Raw genomic sequence first — 24,350 nt, forward strand, 5'->3', positions numbered from 1 at the left:
TCAAGAACACAATAAAACTGCCAATTTTTCCTACTTAAAGCCATCCACAGAGGTCTTAAATGATGAGCTAACAAAATGAGATGCTGTAAAATGCATTCCCAGGTAATTTTGATCCAAAAGTGACCATTTTGCTTTTTCCAACTGTAAGTAAATCATTTATTATAGATGAAGGAGTATAATTTTGGAGTTGGATGAAATATAAGGTTGCAATACTGACAGGGAGCTATTATGCAGATCCTCTTGTCCACCTTAACTTGTTTATCAGCTCATGAAAATATGCCTGTTGGGCTGAAGGAGGTTTCTTAATGAAGAAAAACATCCTGTTTTTGACTTATTTAACACAGATTTCACACTGTCAACTAGATCTCCCCCTTTGCCTCAATAAGAAGCACTTTCTATTCATTATTGTTCTTCCACAAAGGAAAGAGCTTGCCTGGCAGGTAGTGAGTTTCCCATCGTGAAGACATTTAAGCAGGCCTAGAATCAACACTGGAAAGGATGTAAGGGAAATTCATCTAAATTAATCTATCAGATAAAGATGTGACAAGGAACATTTCAAAGGTAATTTATTTAGAAAATGTCTATTGGGCCTTTTTCTTTGGGCCAGGCTTTTGGTAGGTCATAGCTCCTATCTTCAAGCAAAACACAGTCTGGTAAGCCCTCCTGGCTCTGAGATTCTACAACTTCTTCTTGGTGAAATTTTCTCAGCTCTCTTTTTCACCTTTTAATTTTTTACTTTGGGCTCAAGTTTTTAAAATAACACTTGTGTAAGTTTTTCTTTTAATATAGAGAAATAAAGGAAGCTTTCTTCCTGCTATCAGTTAGCTACTACTGCATAACAAACCACCTCAAAGCTCAGCGACTTAGAACAGCAGTCAGTGATGGTTCTAGTTCCCATGTATATGGACCAGTTGGAGTCTGGCTGATTTAGGCTGAGATCATCTGGGCAGTTCTGCTGAACTTGGCTAGACTCATTCACCTGCAGGCTCACTGGGGGGTTTTGCTGTAGGTCAGGCTTGGCTGGTAGTTTGGCTGGGTAGTTATGCTCCACATTCTTCTTTCTCATTCTCCTCTTGGGCCACTGGGCTAGCCTAGGCATATCTCCTGGCAATGCAAGCAACCAGAAACAAGGCTTCTTTGGACCTATACTCAGAATTGAGTTGCCATAACTTCCACCTCATTCTTTTAAGCAAAGCAAATCATAGGGTTGAACCCACAGCCAAGAAGTGCGGATATATATTCTGCTTTTCTGAGAAACACTTCCAAGTCACATGGCAAAGGGTATACATACTGGGAGGGGTAAAAATTGGGCCAACTAATACAATCTACTTCCCTTCACTTCAGCTGATAAATAGGTAGGGCCTGGCAGGAGTGGTTGAAAAGCTGCAAAGATTTTCTCCCCTCTGAACCAGAGTAGAACCATTGTCTACATTCGAAAGTAGGGTCTCACTCTTTGAGTTTAAACTAACTGGACACACACACACACACCCTGCTCCAGAGAGAATAAGATATTAGTCCATAAAGGAATGCCAAAGACCTGACCCCAAAGACCTGCAGGGGCATTGAAAGGATATGGGATGGGGTTTCTCTGACCTAGAATTGAGAAAGAGAAGAACCAATACCATGGCACATCTGCTGTGTCAAAAGCCCACATAGGGGGAGAGCAGTACCCCCACCAAGTCTGTAAAAGGTCCATGGCAACCGGGCCTTATCTTAGTGAACAGACAGAGGAAAATGACAAGAAACTCAAGGGCCCCAAATAGAACCAAGGAAGAACAGATAAAATATTCAGAATAGGTCTCTCTACTGAAAGGAACTATAAAAGAAAATAAGGTGACTGTTACATACCTTGTACACACATACACACACACACACCATCCCTTCTTGGAACTAAAAATATTTTAAAACTTGAAAAATCAGTAGATGAGTGGAAATTGAGAGTGGTTATTGTTGAGTCTTGAGTGAGTGGCCCAGAAGATGGAGCAGAAGAGAGCTCTCAAATGACAGAGTAACAGTTCATTGGGTTGGAGAACATGAAAGAAAAGGAAGAGATTTAGCTAATAAATACTGCAGAGCCCAAATGAGACTATTCACAGGAGAAAAAGAAACAGATGGGAGAGCAACAATAATCATATAAATCAAGGAAGAAAATATCCCAAGCAGAAGAAGGACCTGAACCTAGTTTCCAGTTGATTTGAAAGAAAAGCTCAAACCTCTTAGAAAATTCCTTAACTTCAGGAATAAAGTGTAAAATAGAAAATAGTGCCCTATATTCTCACCACCAGTTAATCCCTATTTATGTTATTTTTTTAAATTAATATAATGCACATACAAAGTTAGAAAATTCAATGATTCATAAAACTAAAAGGATGCTCTCTACAAAAAGTATTCACTGTTGTAAATTCCTTGGGATTCATTGTCGCCTCATAAAATTCATCCATATACCAACATGTGCTTTAATATATACATATGTTCACTTTTATTTATTTTTATCAATTAAAATTCTATAGTTTACCAAGCAAACTTAATATACCTTTCCATATAAACACATTTTAATAGGCATATTGAAGATTCCATCATAGGGACATGAGTGATTTTCCAACCAATCCCTTATAATGGATACTTTGATTTTATTCCTGGTGTTTTTATCCTACAAACAATGATACCATGAGCAACTGCCTAAATAAACCTTGAAGATCTTTGGTAAGCAAATACATGGGGAAATTCCAAGCAGTAAAATTGCCAAGTCAAAGGCATTTACATTTTTCTTGATTAAACTAAGCCTTGAAAAATGCCTGCTATATATTAGGCACTCAATAAATATTTGCTAAATGAAATTAAATGGTCCCATATTGCTTCTCAGAAAGATTGAAAAAATTATACCCCATATTAAAATATTTTAAAATCATTGTAGCACACCGAACGGTAGTCCTGAAAAAGACAGATCCGATCTTAATTCCCAGAATATGTGAAGGGTACCTGATGTAGGAAAAGGTCTTTACAAGTGTAACTAAGGTAAAGCTCTTGAGATGAGGAGATTATCCTAGATTATCTGAGTGGGACCTAAATCCAAGTATCCCCATAGGAGTGAGGCAGAGGGAGATCCTACACAGACACAGGGGAGAAGGCGATGTGAAGTTAAGGGTGGGAAGGAAGTGATGCAGCCACCAGAAGCTGGGAGGGACAAAGGCTGAATTCTCCCCAACCGTCAAGCCTCCGGAGGAAGAGCAGCTCTGCTGGACTTCAGACGTCTAGCCTTCAGAACTATGAGAGAATAAATTTCTGTTATTTTAAGCCACCAATTTGTGGTAATTTGTTATGACAGCCTCACCCGATTCAGACTCTGAAAGGAAAGTTCATAATCTCTTATTTTTTTTCTTAAAAGTTGAAGTGGTAGCAGATGGAGACTCTCACATTTACAACCATCTAATCATAATTGATCCAGCGAGAGTCTCACTGGAGAGGGGAGAGCATTTTCCCAGGCAATCTTTGGTGTGTCCCCTGGTAAAGAATTACCATGCCATCTGGAAGAGGGCATGATAGAAGTTGTGAAGCTCACAGAAGTTGTGAAGCTCATTACCAACCATATTCTAACTTAGATTGGCATGAACCATGGAATGACCACATCATTTTCTGTATTCCCATGACCCAAGCCATTTAGTTCTCTCTCTGCAACAAAATTTTGACCTAATTAAACTAATTCTATTTTCTACTTCGTGCTTACAGTTTAAAAGGCCCTGACAAATATAGAAACTCAATTGCATTATGTTGTTTCTCACAACAAAGCTATGAGATAGAAATGGAGAGGACATTATTATATACATTTTCTCAAAGAATAAGCTGAATTTCAGAGAGGCTAAGTGACTTGTCCAAGCCCTATACTTCAAATCCAGTGACATCCTCCACATAATACCTATCTGAGCTAGGCATAAATAATGAGCCTGTATATTTTTAGACTGGGAGAAGAGGTATATCTGGGCTGAAAAGGACTCATTTGTGTGTACACATGCAAAAGAGGACGAATATCAAGGAATTTCTGATCATTCAAGCCCCCAGAATCCTCTGATTCAATTATTAGTTCATTGCTCATGTTGTGTTTCACTTTGGATGAGATTCATTAAAGCAATATTGTCATCCTTGCTTTGGTGGCCCATATACTCCATTTGGAACAATACAGAGATTACCATGGCCTCTGCCAAAGATCACATGCAAATTTGTGAAGTGTTCTATATTTTTAATAACAGTATATGGGACTCCTGTATTTTTACAGAAGTTTTTTCTGTAACCCACAACTTCTCTAATCAAAACAAAACAATATTATCCCCAAGCTGAACTCTGTTTTGTGCTAAGTATGTATTTAACCTCTTAGCCTCTACCGTGAATCCTGCAGATCTCCAGCTGGGGGTCCTCTGATATCCAAAGAGGGAGATAATCAGAAAGGCTATATCTGTTTTAAGACTTGTCTACCATCATAATTCTCAAAAGACTTGATTTCAACATTTCTTTGGCAAACCATTAATAAATAAAGTTTTCAGGTCATCATTCTCCACAGTGCTATAAAAAGAAAATTAAAAGCAAGATCAATTGTGCTTTGTAAAAACACTGAAAAAATCCTGCATTTTTTATGACAACCAGAAACCAAAAATGTTCTTTTCTAAAGATAATTCCCATTTCTGCTCCTTGGGTCATAGAAGCAATATGAATCAATAGCAAGAGACCCAGATTCAGATATTCCAATTCATTTATTCAGCAATTATATATGGAGGGCCCACTATGTGCCAGGCACATGCTGGGCTGTAGCAGCGAGCAGAACAAAGACTGTGATCTTAAGAGGCACACATTCTACTAGGAAAAGTCCAGACAAGGAACAAGTGTCAAATCAGTACTCTTGTTTGCAGCAAAAGATTGTCAGACTCCAGTTTGACTACTCCAACCTACTGCCTGCTGCCCTCACCTAGACACCCTGAACAAGTAGATGACAAAAAGAAGCTATAAACAAGCCAAAGTAACTGGCCTCATGCCTACAACTTAATTTTAGATAGCTAAAATAAAAACTGCCCATGGCAGGCACATACATGAAATAGTAAACCTTCCGAAGCTCTGGAAAACGCTATTTTGGCATAGGAATTTTTAAGGACGTGGACTTTTGAGAGGAGTGGGCTTCTGAGAGGGAGGACATGTTCGTCAAAGCTTCCTCCTGGCTCCAGGGGGGCTTCTTCCACTTTCTTGCTCCTGTTCTGCTGTTATATTCATAGACATTTCCAGAGACTATGGGGAGGAAAGCACAAAACAGAGAGGAAGTGAACCCCAATGAACTCACAAAGCATTTAGTCACTATTTGCTTTATACACAGCACTGTGACCAATCGCTTGTCTTCTCAAGTCTTGCTCTTTTACCAAAGGAAAATCTAGAAGCAAAACTTTAAGCAACATGTGATTTCACATGCATTAAAAACTGCTGTGTTAGCAAGAAGGAATTCTTTTTTGGTGATGGAATAATTCTGTATCTTAACTATGGTAGTGGTTATACAAATCTATATAGGTGATTAAATATCATAACTATACACACAGAATGGAAATACATACATGTATATATGAGTACAAGCAAACACTGGTGAAAACTGAGTAAAATCTGTAGTCTAGTTAATTGTATTATGCTAATGTCTATTCCCTGCTTTGGGTTATATACTATAGGTACTTAAGAATGTTACCATTTAGCCATGTTCAGCAGTGAGCTGTTTAAATCCATGTTGGTAAACCTCCATCATTTCAGCTTATAAACTTTTTAAGACCTTTCTGGATTATTATGTACATGTGACTTGAGTGGTGGTGTCAATGTTTTGTAAATATTTACTATGTTTTTCTATTTAACTTAATGCTAACAATTTTGTGCCTTAATAAAATGTTCTAAACATTGAAAAAAATAAAAGATGTTACCATTGAGTAATGGGTACATAGATGGCTCTATACTTCTTTTTTGCAATTCCTTGTGAGTATACAATTATTATTATTTTTTTTTTTAAGATTTATTTTATTTATTTAATTTCCCCCCCTCCCCTGGTTGTCTGTTCTCGGTGTCTATTTGCTGCGTCTTGTTTCTTTATCCACTTCTGTTGTCGTCAGCAGCACGGGAAGTGTGGGCGGCGCCATTCCTGGGCAGGCTGCACTTTCTTTCACGCTGGGTGGCTCTCCTTACAGGGCGCACTCCTTGCGTGTGGGGCTCCCCTACGCGGGGGACACCCCTGCGTGGCACAGCACTCCTTGCGCGCATCAGCACTGCGCATGGGCCAGCTCCACACGGGTCAAGGAGGCCCGGGGTTTGAACCGCGGACCTCCCATATGGTAGACGGACGCCCTAACCACTGGGCCAAAGTCCGTTTCCCTACAATTATTTTTAAATTTTACATAATTAAGTAAAAGATCCTGCCAAATGTTTTTCAAAATATTTTGGCCCCAAAGAGTGTGAAGTTAAATCTGCCCGCCCTTCATGGAAACAATAATGAAGTAAGAGTAGTATGCAACAGAAAAGAAAAAGGATAAATAGGGGCTGAATTATAGTAGGAGTTCAACCAATTGTTTATTAAGTGACTTAAATGTAATTAATAAATTGAAAAAATTACAACAGTAATAGCTGACTCCTACAGTATTTACTATATACTAGAATCTGTTTTCCTATAACTCATTTAATCCACTCAACATCCTTGTGAGGTAGGTACGTATTATTAGCATCCATTTTACAGGTGAGGAAACCAAGGCTCAGAGATGTTAAGTAACTTGCCAAGGTCACATCATTTGTAAGTGGTAGACCGAGGTTTGAGCCCAGCGAGTCCAGCCACAGAGCCCCCAGCACTAGGTAGTTGATGGGGACCACATCCTATTTCACTTTGCTTGGACCTCCATAATTAAAACCAAGCTTCCACACTACAATCTAGGTTCAACAGAACACTTGATAAACAATGGTGTGTCCTAACACATATAGCTAACCCTAGATTATATTTTACAATATTTCTTTTCTTTAGGTGTCATATGAAACTTCAATATGTTGAGTCAGTCCTCAAAAATCCATTAGTTAAAAGGCAAATCTTCTGCCAGGGGTTGCTGTTGGGGTAGACAGTGTACTTCTCTGACACCCATCTTCCCCCACCAAACAAATCTATACCATCAGTCAATAGAACATGTTAGGCTTGAAAAGGAATTGCTGAATCATTTATCTCACATCCAGTTTCAAAATAAGACAAGTGCATCAGTGCAAATACACTGTAACTAGGCCCTAGGTATTGAGAAGGCCAAAGGCTGAATTGACAAAAGTGATTGCCATTGCTGGTTGTCTTTATTAGACCATGTCTACTCCTTTTGTTTTCGAATGGAGACCCAGGTCTGGTCTACTGTGATGCACTGGTTTTAGCAGGTCAGTGAGTGGAAAGGTCCTGGATAGGGTGAGGGCTTCAGTGTCAGTCTGCCCGGCTTCTAATTCTGGCTTTTTTCTCTCACTAACCTGTAAAAAGCCAAGTTATCCTGTCTTTTTGTACCTTACTTTTCTCATTTAGAAAGTGGGAGTAAGAATAACAGTGCATAAGTAATAGTGAGAATTAACAATCCATGTAAAAGCATTTTGACCATTGAAGTAAGAATTCAATCAGTATCTGCTATGATTACATGTTAGCAATGCCTTTAAAAATCTTGTAATAAGTCCGCAACTTCATAAAACTTTCATTTTTCTAGAAATAATAATGTTAAATTGGTTAATAAAGTATTTAGAACAAGGCTGGCACATGGCAAGGGCTAATTAAGTGTGTACTAAATACACATTTAACACAAATTTAGGGGGACACAAGAAATGGAGTGCAGTACTTTTTACCATTTCCAATAAGAGCAGTAAAGCAGAAGTAGAATTGGGCAACAGGCCTGGAGGTCTGCTGCAGCCCATGATCTTTCACCAAGAGGTCTGGTACAAAACAATTCCCCACTGCAGCATAACAGCATTCGCATTGATCTTGTATCCAGAGTACCTACTGCCCCCTATAAAGTCTACTCAAAGGAGCGTGATTGCATTATATATATATATATACACATTTTTTTAAAGAGGTACCAGGAATTGAACCCAGGACCTTGTACATAGGAAGCAGCAGGTGCTCAACCACTACGTTATATCCATTCGCTGCATGAAATATTTTTAAGAGGAGAGGCTCTCTTTAGAGGAAGCTTGGAGTCAATAATAAAACATCACTAATTTCGTGCAAGTCATCCAGAGCAAACAGGGTTTAATTTGCAGTCGAGGGTCACAAGCCATCATAATGCCAATGAGTCTTTTGTGATCAAGACCTGATATTTACATGCATTACGTTCATGTTTGAGACTCTTAGTCACCCCATAGAACAGCCACAGCACCCAAGTCGTGTCCATTTCTCAGCTAGGGAGAGGGAGATTCAGGGAGGTGAAGTGCTTTGACCCTATTCACATAGAGAGTTAGTGGCCGTTTCAAGACGCAAACCCAAATCTTAGCTCCAACTCTTCTGGCAACTTCCTTTCTCTTGCCCCTTCTTCTTGAGAAGAAATGCACAGATAGAAGAAAGGTTTCTGAAATGTTTTATAAAATGGAGACATGGTCCCTTATGCAATTCCAGTGTCCATAACAGAGAAACCAAACTAGGAATTGCAAATCCAAGACCCACTGGACCTAAAGATGTTCTTGCAGATTAAAGATGGCCGCAAACTGTTTAATTTTCTTCCCTTGAGAGGTGGGGCATATGCTTTGACCATAGAATAGGGACAGAAGTGACTCTATGCCTGTTTCCAGGCACAGGTCTAAGAAACTGGCAATCTCTACTTCCTATCTTAGATTCCTGGAGCTACTATAACAAAGTACCAGAACATGGGTGGCTTCAAAAACAGAGATGTATCATCTCACAGTCTGGAAAACTAGAAGTAGGAAACCAAAGTGTCAGCAGAGCTGTGCTTCCTTTGAAGTCTGTAGGGGAGACTCCTTCCCCGCCTCTTCCTAACTTCTGATGTTTGCCGGCAATCCTTGGTGCTCCTTAGCTGGAAGAACATATCACTCTGCCTCCCCCATCTTCCATGACCTTCTCTCCTGTGTCTCCTCTCCCCTTCTTATAAGGATGCCAGTCATATTGGATTAAGGGCCCATTCCACCTAGTATGACCTCGTTTTAAGTTAACTAATTACATCTGCCACCACCGTATTTCCAAGGGTCACATTTTGAGGTACTGGGGTTAGGACTTCGACATTCAGGGAGGGACACAATTCAACCCATAACACTATGTGCCGGAGCTTTCTCTGGGAGGCCTAAACTGCCCTGTAAGAGGTCCAACTACCCTGCTGTGAAGAGGCCCTGAGACTGCATGGAGACAAAGAAGGACCCAGCTGAGCCCAGCCCTGAAGCTGTCCCCGCCAAGATGTCAGGCACATGCGTGAAACCACCTTGGACTCGCTAGCCCAGCCCAGCTGCCAACTGAAAACCATGGAGTGACCATTTTTGATACCACATAAAGCACAAGAATTGTCCAGGTGAGACCTACACAAATTCTTGACCCATGAAATTGTGAGATATACTAAAATGGCTTTTGTTCTAAGCCAGTAAATTTGGAGGTAGTTCATTATACCACACTCTGTAACCAAGGGAGGAAAGTGCTTTATCTGGCCTGCACAGTGGAATTTGATTTAGCTGGATTACTTGGTTACATTTAAAAACAGGTAGATTGCATGAAACAATTTGGTTCCCCAATATCTTTTAAAGCAACAGAATTCTGTCAGCCCCAGGCCTTATTGCCATGTTGGCAATAATTTTCCTAGAGCTGAGTAATAGCCATCCCTCTAGAAATATGCACTCTATACAATTTGTCATGGTCTCCCCCACTCCTTATTATTCCCCCATTTATTTATTTTATATTCCTATTCATTTATTTTACATGCCTGGCCCTTATTTTAGGCCGGGGTCTCATTATACAAAGCATAGTGCCTAAGTAATCCATTCATACAGTTTAGCATTCAAATAGGCAAAATGAGTTCAACTCAAAAGATATTTAAGCACCATACCTGGATCAATGGCTTCTCCATCAAATACAGTCTCATACACCATGGTTTCCTTTTATGAAAGCATAAAATGTAAGCTTGATGAAATTAGTTTTCACATGTATTGAATACTTTGAGCAGATTACTTTTTATAAATTACCTCATTTTTCTAATGTATAGAGGCCTAGTCACCTAGGGTCCCAAAACTTCCAGCTATTCTTATTTCCTCCTGATCCCAACTCCTACATCAGTCTACTTGCCATACCCTTCATTGACTCAGCTCTTTTTCTTAATGCCAAGTTTTCTTAACTCAAATTCTTAGGTTCTAGTTTCATAATCCACAGAAATTCAGCAGAAACAGATAAATTGAAATTATTTTCTCTTTCCTTTCTATGATTCTTGAGTAGCTTTCCATAATTTTTATAAGGAAGGACTTTTCATTGAGCAATAATTAAAGAGAAAATGTAGTCCTCATTCTTCTGTAGAGGAATCAAAAAAACATACTTACTGTTAATACTTCTAACTTTTCATTTCTGTTTCCTTTAACAATCTTTTCCTTTTGATTTTTATCTCCTATTCAAAAAAAGAAGTCAGGTATCTGATGAATGACAAAAAAAAGTCACACAATTTAAGCATAATCATGTGACAATTATCAATCGGTCTCTTACCTGCAATATACTTCATTCCTCTGTATGAAAAAAAATGAACAAAATATCAGCTTCATTATGCAACTGCACGGCAAAAAAATTTTTTCATTTTTTTGCAAGACAGGCTATTAATACATCTCCCACCACAAGAAAAATAATGCTGTATGGGGAATAATAAAGTGGTCTTCATTAACCATTACCCCCTCTCCCTGCACTATAAATAAACTCTGTTAGTTAATGAAAATTCATATCCAACTCTGTTTTTGAAGCCAAGATATTCTGTACCCTCAAGAACTATTTTTGGGTGGTGATGAAAGCAAATGCATTTGCTATCTACTTCTTCAGCCTCCCTTCCCAGCCTCATATAGATATAAAACCAGGCAGAGAGTTGCAGTACCTACTCTCCGGTTCATTGGACTCACCCAGAACAACCAACAAGAACAAGACGATGGACGATGCCCATCCCAAAGAACAGAGAGTGTCTGCAAAGCAAGATAGCTCCATCCATCTGCCTCATGGGATCTAAACCTTCTCTCAATTAGAAGCAGTGTGGGCATCACCATCCCAAAATCCTCAAGATTGGGGAATGAACAATGGACTAAAGTAGACTTATTATTATTCCACTATAGACTTACTTAATAATGTTCTAGCAACGGAAGGACTCTTATCGTTGATAAAAAGGCAGCGTGCACCAGGGGTTCTGAGGGATGGGAGAGGGAAGAATAAGTGTAATATGGGGGCATTTTCGGGACATTGGAATTGTCCTTCATGATATTGCAGTGATGGATACAGGCCATTGTATAGTTTGTCATAATTTACAAAATTGTACAGGACAAAGTGTAAACTATAATGTAAACTGTAGTCCATGGTTAGTGGCAATGCTTCAATATGGGTTCATCCATTGTAACAAATGTACTACACTAATAAAGGATATCGTTAATGTTAGAAAATTTGGGAGAGGAGGGGAGTAGGACATATGGGAATCCCTTATATTTTTCACATAACATTTATGTAATCTAAAGTTTCTTTAAAAAGGAAGACAAATTAATTATTTGAAAAAAGAAAAAAGCCAGTCAGATGTACACAAGAGTGCCTGGGTTTATCATCTGTCCTTGGGCTAGTTCACAGAGGTTGCCAAACATCCATCCATGAAACTGCTTGCATTAAAATAATATGAGCGGTTGTTTGCTGTTTGTTTATAAATGTATTTGTTTAAAACATCTGCTATAGAGGAACTGTTTCAGATGTTCTGAAGTAGTAAGTAACCCAAATTATGTTGTTTTTTTAAAGAAAGCTCCCCAACTCCTTCTGAGATGGAGCAGATTTTGGAGCAATGCTGAAAGGGAACATCAAGCTTTAAAAATTCCACCTATTTTCCTCTGTGCTCCTCAAAAGCAAATTTAGAAGCCCTCAGAGTAAGATCAACAAATCCCAAATGATTTCAGCTCTTTATATCAAAAACTTAGAAAAAGAACATACTTGGGTTTGGGCTTGGAGACTTCCTTGGCCATTTGCTGACCACATTTCTTAATGTTGCCATATCTCCAAAGCAGGAAGCACAGCCAGGCAACCAACCCAGCAAAGAAAACAGCCATTAGAGTGAAGATGAAAGGAATGTACCAGTCACTGGATTTGTATGTGTTGACAGCTGTGTAGACGATGGTCAGACCTTTTCTTTGCTGGGAAATATTATTTCAAAGGAAACAGAGAATTAGCATATGTTTTTAGAAAGTGTCTGTTTACATATCAGTATAGAAGAGTAGCCCTATACAGATGGTGAGCGATTGATACAGACGTATGTATTTTTAAACACCCAGGTGATATATAGGAAGATGCTAGTATAGAGAAGAAGGCACTGACTTAGGGACCAGACGACTTGAATTGTGTGCAATGACTTTTCTGTGATCTTGCACAAATCATTTCTCTTCTCTGCCCTCAGTTTTCGTATCTGAAAATCAAGGGGTTGAACTTGATGGTAGCTGAGGTCCTCTCAGGCTGGTATGCCTCTATAATCTGCTCCACACACAATAAGCCTGATTGTAATACCTGAGAAAACAGTGTGTTCTCAAAATTAAAATATTCTGGTGGAAAGATTTACCATATATATTGTAAAAAATGCTCCTATTTCAAAGGATATAATAAAATAAAATACACTAACCATGAAATCTACTGAATAGACTTTATCCCTGGGTGACTGAGAAGCCAATCTGAAATTTTGCAAAACCTTTGCTTATCTGTTTTTGAAATAAAATATTAAAGGGTCTGCTAACCGTTAAAGGACTGGATTGAAGATTAGATGAAATGATGAATATATGCCAAGTAGTACAGTGTCTGGCACTTAGTAGGTGTACATCATTATGAAAAGCATGGGTACTAGAGAATATTGCTCAAAATGCCAATTTGTAAAGATTTGTAATTGATAGATTTAAGTAAAATAAAATGGCTCTCTGCACTGGGCATTACCAGGAAAGAAATTTACAAAGATGAGGGGGAGCAAGACAGCGTCAGAGTAAGAGCACCCAAATCATCGCTCCTGAGTGGGGACAAAATCGTGCCTGAGTGAGCTGTTTGGGGAACCCACAAAGCAGGAGGCTGCTGGATATAGATCCAGAGAGAGAGCGGCAAAAAGAGTGAGAGCTCACTGTAAAACTGCCGGTGGCGGCTTTCCCCAACCTCGCAGGTCACACAGCAACCAGAGGAGAAAATCTCCCAGAGTGGGAGGGTACTGGTTAAGGGTGGAGAGGGGTCCTACTGTTGTGGAATTTAAGAGAAGTTCAATTATTTGAATATAGAGAGGCTAGGACTCAGGAATGATTTTGAGAAGGAAAAATGGTTTATTGACGGCTGGCCGGACTCGGGAGCTTTCAGGTTGAATCTCGAGCCCTGAACAAGATTTTTAAACGTCTTTTATACAGAGAGGAAAGGCTAAATGGTCTTTTTGTTTCAGTTCTCAATAGGCTTTAATTAGCATGTATCTCTTTTACATTTTAGGTAAGCTTTTAGCAAGGACTCTAGACATTTTAGATAAGCTTTGGTTTTTGCATTTCTCTTAAATACTTAAAGTTTATAGCTTTTGCTTTGTTAAACAATTTCTGGGACTGGAGCTTGCTGTCACTATTTTTAAGGGCAGGACTGCAGCCTCTTACTGTTTTACACTCACAAGTTAAACAACTTAGTTATTTTTGAAGAGACACAAGTCAAACAGCTTAGTTATTTTTGAAGAGACAAAGAGCCTTCCACCTATAGCCCACATCATTTTTTTTTTTTTGCCAAAGATTAACTTGCTAAGCTTTGGCATAATTATTGTTGGAGCTATGAGGTGGATGGCTGTTTGTTGTCTTGACTGATTATTTATCAGTCTTTAGTACAGCATCTAGGACTGTTTTTAGAGGTTTAGAGCTTTTTATTCTGGACAGCAGAATCTTGGGCAGGGGCCTCTCGCAGTTATTCTGCTGCCACTGGCACTCACGTGGATTTTTAGTTAGGTTTTAGATCTATCTATTACTTTTATTTTACTCTTAAAGAGTTTACACTTTTAATTTAAAAGGGGTGCTGAAGGGAGACGATCTCTTTTTTGTAACTGCTTTTTGCTGGCCATGGGCTGTAGTCATTGCTTAATAAGGTGTAAAACTTTTAATTTATTTTAACTGGAGGAAGATGGATTTGGCATTCTGTACGAAGTTGGATGAAGTTTTTATATGGTTAATAAGATGTTTACTTTGAAAGAAACAAACTTAATTAAAATTTTGGAATACTTGTTTTTAAAAGAGGACACATTGGATTACAGAGGTAGACAAGGTTAGGTGCTTATAAAGATGGCATTCTTTAAAAGCTGGTGGGAACAGCATATATATTTTTTTTTAAGTTATCTATCTTTAGAGAGACATTGCAACAGACACTTAGCTTTGTCTGAAGACACATTTTAAGCTGTTCAATGATTGACACTCATTTGCTCTGTTAGATGCTCTTGGTGAACTGGCACTCTTTGGGCAACTGGCTTCACTCAGGATTAGAACACTAATTTGGAAATACTCTTAGTTTTTACTTGTGGGAGTGATCAGAACTACAGAATAAAGATTTTTACACTTTGGTTTTCATCGTACAATTTTTAGCAATTTTGACTTGTTTAATAGGTGACTCACTATCAGCAAGCAAGCTTCACTTTTGCTAACACAGCAGAGTACAGCAGAATATAGAAGTTGACTGAGACTGGCTGAGACTGCTACTTTATTTTATAGACATGTTATTAACTGTTTAGAAAATGATTTTACTAGGAATTTAACATGTCTAATATACTTCTGCACTTGATTTAAAATAGAAAAGATAACATTACAATTATTAGGCATATATTTAGTACAGGATAAAAGTACAGCACTTAATATTAACTAATGTATTACTTAATGCATAAGGATTCAGAGTTGCCATTATTAGTTTTGAGTTTCAGGTTTGTAATATTTTACATGTTATCTCTCTATGAGAGCAGGCTATAATGCTAATTGTGTTTAAGTTTTACTTACAGTCTCCTGGTATCATGGCTCTACTTAGCATGTTTTTCAACGCAGTGAGCAAGTTGCAGCATTTTTCTAGTATTCTAGAGATTTTTTAGTATTTTACTAGTTTGGTGCATAGTGCTCTCTGGCACCATGGAACAGTGCCAGTCTGGAGGCGATATCTATTGTACACTTGGCTGTACTGAGTCATTATTGGCTGCAGGAGCTTGAAACTGCAATATAGTTTTTATCGACTTCAGGAGCAGAACTAGAGACTGATATAGCACATATTTTTAATTGAGGGGTCAGTGACCAGCTTAGCTAATAACTTACATGGAGAGGCCACCTGTAATGTATACAAGGCCTGGTTCGAATGCACAAGAGTTTGACAATGTTAAAGTTTATTTTTTGTTTTATATATATTTTAAACAACTTAACGCAATACATATATTAAATGACTATTTACTTACACAATTTTACTATGAAGATAACAGTAGGTACTTTACTTTAGTAATAGAGGAAAAATATTATTTTTCTTTTTTTTTTTTTTTTAAAAGATTTATTTATTTATTTAATTTCCCCCCCTCCCCCGGTTGTCTGTTCTTGGTGTCTATTTGCTGCGTCTTGTTTCTTTGTCCGCTTCTGTTGTCGTCAGCGGCATGGGAAGTGTGGGCGGCACCATTCCTGGGCAGGCTGCTCTTTCTTTTCATGCTGGGCGGCTCTCCTCACGGGCGCACTCCTTGCTCGTGGGGCTCCCCCACGCGGGGGACACCCCTGCGTGGCACGGCACTCCTTGCACGCATCAGCACTGCGCATGGCCAGCTCCACACGGGTCAGGGAGGCCCGGGGTTTGAACCGCGGACCTCCCATGTGGTAGACGGACGCCCTAACCACTGGGCCAAAGTCCGTTTCCCTTATTTTTTCATTGTTAGAATGAAAACAGAATATTTTTAATAGAATCAAGACAACTTTTTATTACCATTTACTTAAATGTGTATTTTGCAGTGGCTTTCAGACAGGTTTATTATTATGAAGTTATTTCTGCTACTAATACTAATCTAAGTTTTTTTAGTTAACAATGACTTTTACAACTAGAACTATTTAAACATTTTCAGTTTGGAAGATGTTTTACAAACTCTTTATAATTGACTATAACTACATTGACTAGCCACTTCATGTTTAAATAAACTTACTAAATTACAATTACTAATGAAAGAAATTTACTCTTTATTTAAGAGAGCATATTTACATTTTTTTTAGCTTAATTTCACTAATGTGAACTTACAATTTTCATTACTGTAAAGATTTTGTACATATGTTAATTTAGTTTATAAATTAACTATGGGAGATTACACTCAAGTTAAATAAAATTGAAACTATAATAGTTTATGCAAGGAATGTTCTCTTTTTTTTTTACAGGAAGCTAAAAACTTCTTTTTTTTAAGTTATGAAAATTATTAAATTAAAAGCATACTGACTACCAGGTTTTAAAACACATGCACACTGACTACTAGGTTTTAAAACACATGCATACTGACTACTAGGTTTTAAAACACATTACACAATTACTTAATTTTTTAAAATTATAACTCAGGAAAGATCTCTCTATAGTTTTTATGGACTTTCTTTTACTTAGTGAAATTTGTTAATAGAGCTACTAATTACTTTATTTTGTTGGAAAGAAATCTTCTGGAAGAAAATAAGGCTCACTAGATTGTGGAGAAGAAAATAATTTATTTTCAATCTTGCAAGAAGGGGTGCAGAGCTAGATATGGCTGGTGCCTTGAACAAAGAAAAATGACACAATTTATACTTTTAAGCTTAGCATGCAAGCTCTTCCTCTGTTTTTCTATAGATTGGATACTTTAGAAGTTACAGCTTATCTGAGATTTAACTTTCTCACGCAAAAGTTTGATTTAACTGCTTCTTCTATCACATTCTAACTATTTTAGTTTTTACTTGCTCCCCTTTTTTTCAAATAAGGAATAGAATTTAGTGCTGAAATGGCACCGACTTAGTTAGCTCTTTTTTGGGCATCTTTTTACTGCCCATAGGACTGGCTTAATCTGGTTTCTTCTACTGCGGTCCAACCCGGGAGTGGGAGACTGAGGCAGCAGGCCGCCGGGTTACATTAACATTTTCTTTATGTGAAAATTAACGTAATTTTTGGGTTTTTTTTTTTTTTCAATTTATGGCTGACAAAGGTTTAAACTGGGAAATTACCAGGCAAACTGATTTTTAATTCCCTAGCTTAGTAGATAGGTTTAATCTGCCACACCTAGTTTTGCTTTAAAAGCTCTTGCAAAGAGGAGGCTTTTTTTTAATTGTTTCTATAATCAGATTTTTATGACTTTTTCATCTTGCTTAGTTTAATTTGGGCTTTAAGAATATTTATAAATATAACTGCATATTTAATTTTTAACAACTTGAATAGACTTTTTTTAAGAATTTTTATTTGTTAATTTGATATTATCTTGATGTATGAAGACATACATTGAGCTTTTTTTTAAAAATGGGCAGACACAAAGAGTTAGACACAAACACAACTCATTGATATTACTTGTAATTTGCATTATTTTATATACTGTTTAACTTAATTAATTAGGGGTCTAGAAATACATATTACTTATATAACTGCATATTTAACTTTAACAATTTGAGCAAATAGGCAGACATGAATAGTTTGACACAACAACATGACTTTAGTTACTTTAAACTTTTCAAAGACTTTTGAAACTCTTCTTAATTTGCACTATGACTATGCAGTTTACTACAAGAATTTTTTTTCTTACTTAATGGATTGTAATAACTAAAATGTTTTCAATGCCTTAGCACCATTTTGTTTTAGAACTTTATATTTTACTTTGAAATTAGCAGAATTTTGGATAAGCTACAAGATTAACTTTATATATATTTACTGAGGCTATTTGAAGCCTCAGGGAGACAGACTGCTTTTTCTCATGAATTGCTACTCTTAGGAACACTGACTGTTAAGGCAGGAGACTTTTTCCCTTCTACCCTTCTTTTTGATTTTGGAGATAATAAAACTCTAGTGGCTATTTAACTTTATTTTATCAGGCAGCAATTTATTTAGTTTACACTTGAATTCATGAGAGAAAGGGTTACTAATACTAGAAGAGGAGACAGTGATGTCTCAGCTCTTCTCAATTATGAAATAACTACAGGCAAAGGCAAAGGGCGAGGTTAGGCCTGAAGCAACTATAAACAAAGGAAAGGTTAGTGTAGAATTTACACTTAAATAATAGTTTCAGGCTAAATTTACTCAGCTATAATCTCAGTTATTGTCTTTCTACTATTTTACAATATAAATGCATTTATAAATGATTTTAACTCTTAGTTACAGTTTTTATTAATTTTTTAAAACTTATTAATTTTATAACACTTTTAAATACTTTTCATTTAACTTATAACATATTAAATGAACTTAACTATTACTTTAATTTTTTTTTTAAAGTGAAAGAATAAATCTCTTGCAGTTAGTTTGAAATAAAAGGCTACTTTTCAGGATTTGATTTCTAGAACATAAAATGTTCTTTTAAAAGAGGTAAGACTCTTTTTCAAACATTGAGGATATGATGAGGTTAAAGCACAAGAAGCTATTGATAAATGATTTTCTTTATATATTGATCTTACTCAATTTAATCATAAAAATTTCTCTTTTACAAACTTTTTACACTTTCAGTATTCATTCAGGTTCTGTCTCACACTCTACTCTTTTTAATAATCAATCATTTTATTTTAGGACAAAATCATCTTTTGTTTTTTTAACAATAAAAACACACTCTATATATCTCACATACTAAGTTACTAGGCAAACTTCTTACAACATATAATTGCCATTAATACTAAACAAGTTTGTTAAAATAATGAACTTTTCTTCACTTTAAATACTTAGTAGCATGTAATACTAGAAACAGTTTTTTTGGAAGTAAGTTGGCAGGGGAGATTGGCTGCCAAATAAGTTTGTTATAAAATTGCTTTTTATTATTATTATTATTAATTCAGTTTTGTTAAATAATGACTTTCTGCAATTAGCTACTTAAATACTTTAAACAATGCTTTGTAAAACTTTTATATTTATACTTTTAAGACAGATTTTACTTTCACAGAACATTTTCTTACTTAAGGTTACTACAATACTTTCTAAGAACTTGAGCAGAATGCAAACGTATTTTGGCTTTGACACCCTAAGGAGGGAAATTTACTGCATTTATTTTGACTCTGCTTTTTACTTCTTTTAATTCCCCCCCTTTTCAGGCAGTCGGGTGCACAACAAACAGGAATGCGGCTTATGAATAGAAGGGTGGACTCACTGGAAAGGGGCAAGCCGCTCCCCGATTTCTAGCTTTTAGCCAAAATGGGCAGACAGAACTTACTCAAATTTGGCAACTCTCTCAGGAACCCAGCCGCCCCGACTGGGACATTCTTAACAAACTTGGGTGCTTGGCGCGGACACAGATGGCTTCTAAGCCCCGGCAAAGGGCCAGACCAGAGACAAGACAGCAGAGCATGCACAAACATCTAGACTCTTCAGCTTTTGCCCTAGAATCATTTTACCCCCTTGCCAATGGCAAGGGAGGGCTCCAGCTCAGCTGTGATTTTACTTTATGTAAGGACACAACTCTAACACTAACATTGAGCTGACACAGACAGAAGCACAAAGGTCACTAATCTGACTTACAAGTTTATATATTTATTTTCACCACGGCTGCTCTCACAGCTATCACAAACTTCAGAACACTTAACATTTGGTATAAAGCAAATTCATTTATAAATTAGCACTATAACAAAAGATTTCAGCTAGACTTTTTTACTGTTTAAACTTTACACCCAGACTAAGCTCCACTAGAAAAGCCGATTTATTTTTCTGTAACTAAGTTTTGTTTTCTTTAATCTAGACCAATTTCCAGGACATTAGCACTCGAACTTATAAATACTTTTTTTATTAAAATCGAGACTCCACTCCTTTAGTGGATATAAGACCAGTACCAGATTTTAACATGCAGTTAGACAAACTCAAAACACCAGGGCTTTTCTCCGGTTTTCCTCTTTTTCTCAAGCCTAGAGAGAACGGCTTCTTCCCAGCCTTCTGGGGCTACTAGGGTTCTCTCGGGAGGTGATCAGCCTCCCCTTCTTAGCAATTAAAGCTAGGGCTTTCTAGACTCTGCTCACCCGGGGAGTCTTACCTTCTTCCATGTTCGGAGTTTTTTTTCGTTCTTAGAATCTTTTTTTTCAGACTTTCTATTGCCCCTCGATTTTGTCGGGAAGATTCTGGTGGAGCCCACATCTTTTCTGGATTAAATTTAATCCAGGGGCGCCCAGATTTGGGGTTCACCCGAGTCTTCCCGGCTTCCTCGGGGATTTGGAAGGGGCAGCAAAATGCTACTGTCTCTGGCTTTCATTTATTGTCCCTTCGTGGTCGCCATTAATGTTGTGGAATTTAAGAGAAGTTCAATTATTTGAGTATAGAGAGGCTAGGACTCAGGAATGATTTTGAGAATGAAAAATGGTTTATTGACGGCCGGCCGGACTCGGGAGCTTTCAGGTTGAATCCCGAGCCCTGAACAAGATTTTCAAACGTCTTTTATACAGAGAGGAAAGGCCAAATGGTCCTTTTGTTTCAGTTCTCAATAGGCTTCAATTAGCATGTATCTCTTCTACATCTTAGGTAAGCTTTTAGCAAGGACTCTAGACATTCTAGGTAAGCTTTGGTTTTTGCATTTCTCTTAAATACTTAAAGTTTATAGCCCTTGCTTTGTTAAACAATTCCTGGGACTGGAGCTTGCTGTCACTATCCCTAAGGGCAGGACTGCAGCCTCTTACTGTTCCACACCCACAAGTCAAACAACTTAGTTATTTTTGAAGAGACACAAGTCAAACAGCTTAGTTATTTTTGAAGAGACAAAGAGCCTTCCACCCATAGCCCACATCACTACGAGTGCAGGTTCAACTGTCTGGACTCCCCTTTTTGAGCTTTGAGGAGCATACCAGCTAGCTTGAGGAGAAACCAGGAAAAGGGGAGAGGCAAATCTGCTGAGACAGCCCGATTTACCTAACCTCTCTGGGTTACATCTGGGAGAAGGTGCAGCCAGGCAATTAACTAATCCTGTGCAGCACACCTAAGGAAGGCAGACAGAAGGAAGTGCTTGGTAGGCTTCCAAGAGCATATTTAGGGTTCCAGCAAGGTCTGGGTGCTCTCTCTCAAAGAGCCTGAGAGACGTTATTCTCTGTGGTGATTTGGTTCTCCAGGATCCCATTTGAATTTCAGAGGGGAGCTTGCACGTGGGCTTCCTGCTGCCCTGGGAAAGAGGGAAGGGAGAAAGGGAGAAAGGGGGAAGAGCAGATTCCTAATCAGTTCATTCAATAGTAGAGTCTATCCTGCCCCTGGAAGGGGACTTTTTTTGAGGAGCAGGTTGACCCTGAAGGAAGGTTTGGCTGGGTTTCAGCCTTGAATGTGCAACTGGTTCAGTTCCTGGCTCCTTTTAGAGCAGTGATCCACTGGGATATTAGCTGATACTCTGAGACAAGGAAAACATAGATAATATCCTTGTATTAGCTTCCCTTGGGTCTTTTATTTTCCCTAACTAAGAGCTTAAGAGGGCAGTCTGGTTTTTTTATTGTTTGGTTGACTCCTTGCTTGAGGGCTTGTGTTTGTTTTTTTTTCTTCATATCTTGTCTTTCCTTCCTCTTTATCCCCCAGCCCTTTTTTTTCTTTCTTTCCTTCTTTCTTTCTTTTTTTTCCCCTTTTCTCAGTTAGGTGCTGCCAGCTTGGTTATTGTTTGCTGTGTTTCCTCATCCTCAACCTCCTCTTTTCTGTGTGTACTGATTTTGGCTACCAAAGCTATCTCTTTTCCTTCCTACATCTTTCTACATTCCGTCTTCTGTTGTTGCTCCCTCTCTTTGTTTAGCCCCCAATTTTTCTGGCTTTTTGTTTCTCACACTTCTATTCTGTTTTCTATCTTTTATTAACTCTTTATCTTGTTGTCCTTTCTTTTCTCTTTCCCTCTCTCCTGATCATGCTAGCCTTTTTAAATTCATACTATATTCTTCTCCATATCCAATTTCCCATTTCATTTTAGGTACTCCACTTTCTTATTCCTATAATTACACACTGTTTACATTTACTACCACTACTACTACTATTATACTTTGTCTTTTCTTACTTCTTTTGCTTTCCCTGGCCTTAATCTTTTTCATTCAAGGTAACTTAGACAACTACAAGGTAATAGAATAAGAAGAAAGTGTCAAAAAGAAAAATTAACACACACACAAAACCAGCACCTAAAAAACCACTGTGACTAGAGGGAGAAGCTAATCAAGAACAAACCCACAAAGATAAAATGATGACCAGACAGCAACAAAAAAGTAAAATCAAACCAATAATCAGGAAGACATGGCCCAGTCCAATGAACAAATTAAAAACCAGGAAGAGTAGCAGAACATCAAATAACTAATCAAAGCTCTCCAATTAAATAGCATGGACCAACTTAATGAAGTGAAGGAAGAGATTAAGGATATTAAGAAAACACTTGGACAGCACACTGAGGAAATTTAAACATACACAAAAAGATAATGGATATGATGGTGATGAATGGCACCATTCAAGAAATAAAAAATACACTCTCAGCAAATAACAGTAGATTTGAAGAAGCAGAGGAAAGAATTACTGATATGGAAGACAGTACATCTGAAATCAAACAGATTGTAGAATTGGTAGATAAAAAGATGGAAAAAAATCCATCAGGGACTTAGGAACTTGAATGACAAGACAAAACACACAAACATATGCATTATAGGCATCCCAGAAAGAGAAGAGAAGGGAAAAGGGACAGAAGGGGTATTGGAGGAAATAATTGCTGAAAACTTCCCAAACCTATTGACGGAGATGGATGTACATGTCCAAGAAGCACAGTGCACCCCAAACAGTATAAATCCCAACAGGCCTACTGCAAGACATATACTTGTCAAATTATCCAATGCTCAAGATAGAGAGAAAATACTGAAGGCAGCAAAAGAAAAGAGAATTACATATAGGGGAAGCTCAATAAGGTTAAGTGCTGATTTCTCATCTGAAACCATGGAGGCAAGAAGGCAGTGATATGACATAGTCAAGGTACTAAAAGAAAAAAATTTCCAACCAAAAATGCTCTATCCAGCCAGTCAAAATCTCACTATTTGCAGATGACATGATCCTGTACATAGAAAGCCCTGAGAAATCTACAACAAAACTTCTAGAACTTATAAATGAGTTCAGTAAAGTCTCATATAAAATCAATGCATAAAAATCAGTAGTATTTCTGTACACCAATAAGCAACCCAAGGAGGACATTAAGAAAAAAAAATACCATTTACAATAATAAATTAAAAAATCAAATACCTAGGAATAAATTTAACTAAAGATATAAAACACTAATACACAGAAAACTACACAACACTGTTAAAGGAAATCAAAGAAGACAAATAAAAAGAATATTCCCTGTTCATGGATAGGAAGACTAAATATTAAGATGTCTATCATACCCAAACTGATCTACACATTTAATGCAATCCCAAAAAAATCAAAACAGCATTTTTTTACTGAACTGGAAAAACTAGCTAGGAAATTTATTTGGAAAGGAAAGAGGCCCCAAATAGGCAAAGACATGTCAAAACAGAAAAATGAAATCAGAGGAATCACACCACCTGACTTTAAAACATGCTACAAAGCTATAGTGGTCAAAATAGCATGCTATTGGCACAAGGAGAGACACACTGACCAATGGAACCGAATTGAGAGTTCAGATATAGATCCTTGCATATATAGTCATCTGATATTCAACAAGGCCACAAAGCCACTCAACCAGGAGAGAATGGCCTCTTCAACAAATGGTGCTTGGAGACCTGGATATCCATGTGCAAAAGAATGAGAGAGGATTACCATCTCACACCTTACACAAAAATCAACTCAAGATGGACCAAAGATCTAAATATAAGAGCCAAGACCATAAAGACATTGGAAGACAATGTAGGAATGCATGTACAGGACCTTGTAATAGGAAATGGCTTCATGAACTTCACACCCAAAGCACAAGCAGCAAAAGAAAAAAATAGATAGATGGGACTGCCTCAAAATTAAAGCCTTTTGTCCCTCAAAGGAGTTTATCAAGAAAATCAAAAGACAGCCT

General features: G+C 37.5%; 1 protein-coding gene and 1 pseudogene across 1 annotated transcript in view; one reads left to right on the forward strand and one right to left on the reverse strand.

The window, feature by feature from the left end:
* The first annotated feature begins 4,137 nt into the window (after positions 1-4,137).
* Positions 4,138-4,236, forward strand: LOC111761642 (U6 spliceosomal RNA; annotated as a pseudogene).
* A 487-nt stretch (positions 4,237-4,723) lies between these two features.
* LOC101435925 (cadherin-related family member 3) overlaps positions 4,724-24,350 on the reverse strand; it is a 107,210-nt gene continuing 87,583 nt past the window's right edge. Inside the window, exons 15-19 of the mRNA XM_058288236.1 lie at positions 12,155-12,354; positions 10,697-10,716; positions 10,537-10,601; positions 10,053-10,101; positions 4,724-5,268 (exon numbers count right to left, since the gene is read on the reverse strand). Coding sequence (XP_058144219.1) covers positions 5,111-5,268; positions 10,053-10,101; positions 10,537-10,601; positions 10,697-10,716; positions 12,155-12,354 — 492 coding nt within the window. The 3' untranslated portion in view covers positions 4,724-5,110. The remainder of the gene's footprint in view (positions 5,269-10,052; positions 10,102-10,536; positions 10,602-10,696; positions 10,717-12,154; positions 12,355-24,350) is intronic.

This window comes from Dasypus novemcinctus, chromosome 26, assembly GCF_030445035.2.
Source record: "Dasypus novemcinctus isolate mDasNov1 chromosome 26, mDasNov1.1.hap2, whole genome shotgun sequence".
NCBI classification, from domain to species: domain Eukaryota; kingdom Metazoa; phylum Chordata; class Mammalia; order Cingulata; family Dasypodidae; genus Dasypus; species Dasypus novemcinctus.